At 39.9% G+C, this 2,500-nt stretch overlaps 1 protein-coding gene across 2 annotated transcripts in view; it reads right to left on the reverse strand.

Moving 5' to 3' along the window:
- LOC122262676 (uncharacterized) overlaps window positions 1-2,500 on the reverse strand; it is a 229,610-nt gene that overhangs the window by 21,439 nt on the left and 205,671 nt on the right. For both annotated transcript variants that reach the window (XM_086538683.1, XM_086538682.1), the window contains one exon: window positions 1,433-1,644. In XM_086538683.1, the coding sequence (XP_086394809.1) occupies window positions 1,433-1,644 (212 nt within the window). The remainder of the gene's footprint in view (window positions 1-1,432; window positions 1,645-2,500) is intronic.

A 2,500-nucleotide genomic window follows, 5' to 3' on the forward strand; every position in this document is an offset into this window, starting at 1 on the left:
GGGAAAAAGAAAACGGAAGAAATAAGAGAAAACGAAGTATGAAAGCCCCCCCCCCCCCAACAGAAAACGGGAATATAGAACACGATATTGTACAAAAAAGGAAACAAGAAAAGAAATTATTGACAAGGAAAATAGATGTAAAAAAAGGTTAAGGGCAGAGGGTAAGGGTACTAATAGAGAGAGAAAGAGAGAGAGAGAGAGAGAGAGAGAGAGAGAGAGAGAGAGAGAGAGAGAGAGAGAGAGAGAGAGAGAGAGAGAGAGAGAGAGAGAGAGAGTATATATAGGAAATAGGAAGTAGGAAATGATAGATCTACATAATTATGGCGACAGCAGTGTTACCAATGCGAAAGGTAATGTTTTTGATATTGGTAACATTGATGATAAGGGGCGCAGTCATGAAATAATGTTGATTATCATGATTATGATACAATTAATAATTCTAACACTACTACTAATTCTAACACTACTACTAATTCTAACACTACTAATAATTCTAACACTATTAATAATACTAACAGCACTACTGATTCTAACACTAATATCACTCGAATATATCCATACTATTATTGACACTACTAATCGTAATTATAACAATAACGGTGATAATAGCAATAATTATGATAATGACAATAATAATCACAATAACAACAATAAAAACAATGATAATAATAGTTTAAAGATTATTGGCAGTAATAATGATCTGCAATTTATTGATATCAATGATAACAATATTAATAACGACGATAATAAAACCTATAAAGCTAAGAATATACTGATCATGAGTCCGGAAAATAGATTGTGTCATGAGAAAAAAAGGACAATATTGTAGGCTCTAACCTTCAGGCTTGATGGCAAGGAACAGGATGCTAGTGTGCTTAGCTATGTTCATAAGCTGGCTGACACATCATGAATTACGTGACACCCGCCCTCACTTGCTTTACTCTTTCCTCTTACCCTGCCCTCTTACTCTTGCCCCCAGCCCCTCTTTCTTGACCTCTTCTTTGCTCTTACCCTTCCCTCCTGTTCTTGCCTGACTCTTACCTCTCTCGTATACCTTTTTTCACTCTCACCCTCCTATTTCCCTGGACTTCCCTTTTATCCCTTTCTCACGTTCATTTACCCCCTCTTTCTTCTCTCTTATCTTCACTTCTAACCTTTTCCCCCCACTTCCCCCCACACACCCACCCCACTCCCCAACCCCCTCTTGTCCCTTTCTCACATTCATTTTCCCCCTCCTTCTTCTCTCTTACCCTCACTTCTAACCCTTTCCCCCTACCTCCCCGCCACTCCCCAACCCCCTCTTGTCCATTTCTCACATTCATTTCCCCCTCCTTCTCTCTTACCCTCACTTCTAACCCTTTCCCAAACCCCCACCCCACTCCTCTCACCTCCCCACCCCCCTCCACCCCCAACACAAACAAGCTATACTCACATCCACAGTAATGCCCGGGGCATCATACACGGTCTTTCTGTGGCTATTGCTGGGCGCATACTTGAAGAAGAGCTGGTCGTCTTTCCACCAGGTGAGCGAGTAGAGCTTGTCGCCGTTGAACTCGAAGGAGCAGGTCAGGTGCACCGTGTCCCCGCTGATGGCCGTGCGGGGAACGCGGATGCCCGTTATCTGCAGGCCCGCGGCCATCCCGCCTGGAGGCCACGAGGGGAGAAAACCAGGCAATTAATTAGTAGGGGAAGAGAGAGTCGTGGTTAGTTTTATGCCTATTTCTCTGCGCCTGGTGACTTTTTATTTTATATTATGGTTTATCTGTCTATCAGTTTTGTCTGTCTGTAGGTTTGATAGTTCTTTAGGGATCTTTACTTTGTTAGTCTATTTGCGTGTGTTTGCAAACATGCGTGTGTACTCGCACATACGCACACGTGCGAGAACGTATACATACACACTACACACAAAAGGTATATATATATAATTAGGTAAATAAAGGATATACACAGATTTGGATATAAATAGATGGAAATTGTGAGACATGTATGTAAATACATATATGCATATATATATGTCTATATACTTATCAAATTGATCTTCCAGTTGGGAAATGGGCCCTTATATTGAAGTTAAAAGCCAGGGCAGCAGGGAACATCAATTATTTCAGATGTTTCGAGTATTACAATGTACATCATTAGTGACTGTAACATTATGATAAAACATACAAGTTAAAAGTAACAAAACAGTTGAAATAAGCATAATTAAAATTAATACAAATTCGTTCAAGAAGTTTACACAGAGTAAAAACACGTAAACAGTGTCGAGAAGAAAGAAAATGGATAGGGGGGGGGGGGGCTGCACTATTTTAATATTTCAAAATTGGCTGATAAGCTACATTCATTTAGTTTAGGTTTCCATTTCCATATCCACAGACTGTCCAAAATACATAGTTCTGAATCAGAAGTAGCAGAGTCAAGGATAAAAAGATTGCAATTGTTGATAGGGTGCACATCAATATGATATCTCTAATAGATGAAAACAATAGACTACTCAACCTAG

The sequence above is a fragment of the Penaeus japonicus genome, unplaced genomic scaffold (assembly GCF_977035675.1).
Source record: "Penaeus japonicus unplaced genomic scaffold, GWHDUDI00000001_assembly GWHDUDI00000007, whole genome shotgun sequence".
Classification (NCBI taxonomy): domain Eukaryota; kingdom Metazoa; phylum Arthropoda; class Malacostraca; order Decapoda; family Penaeidae; genus Penaeus; species Penaeus japonicus.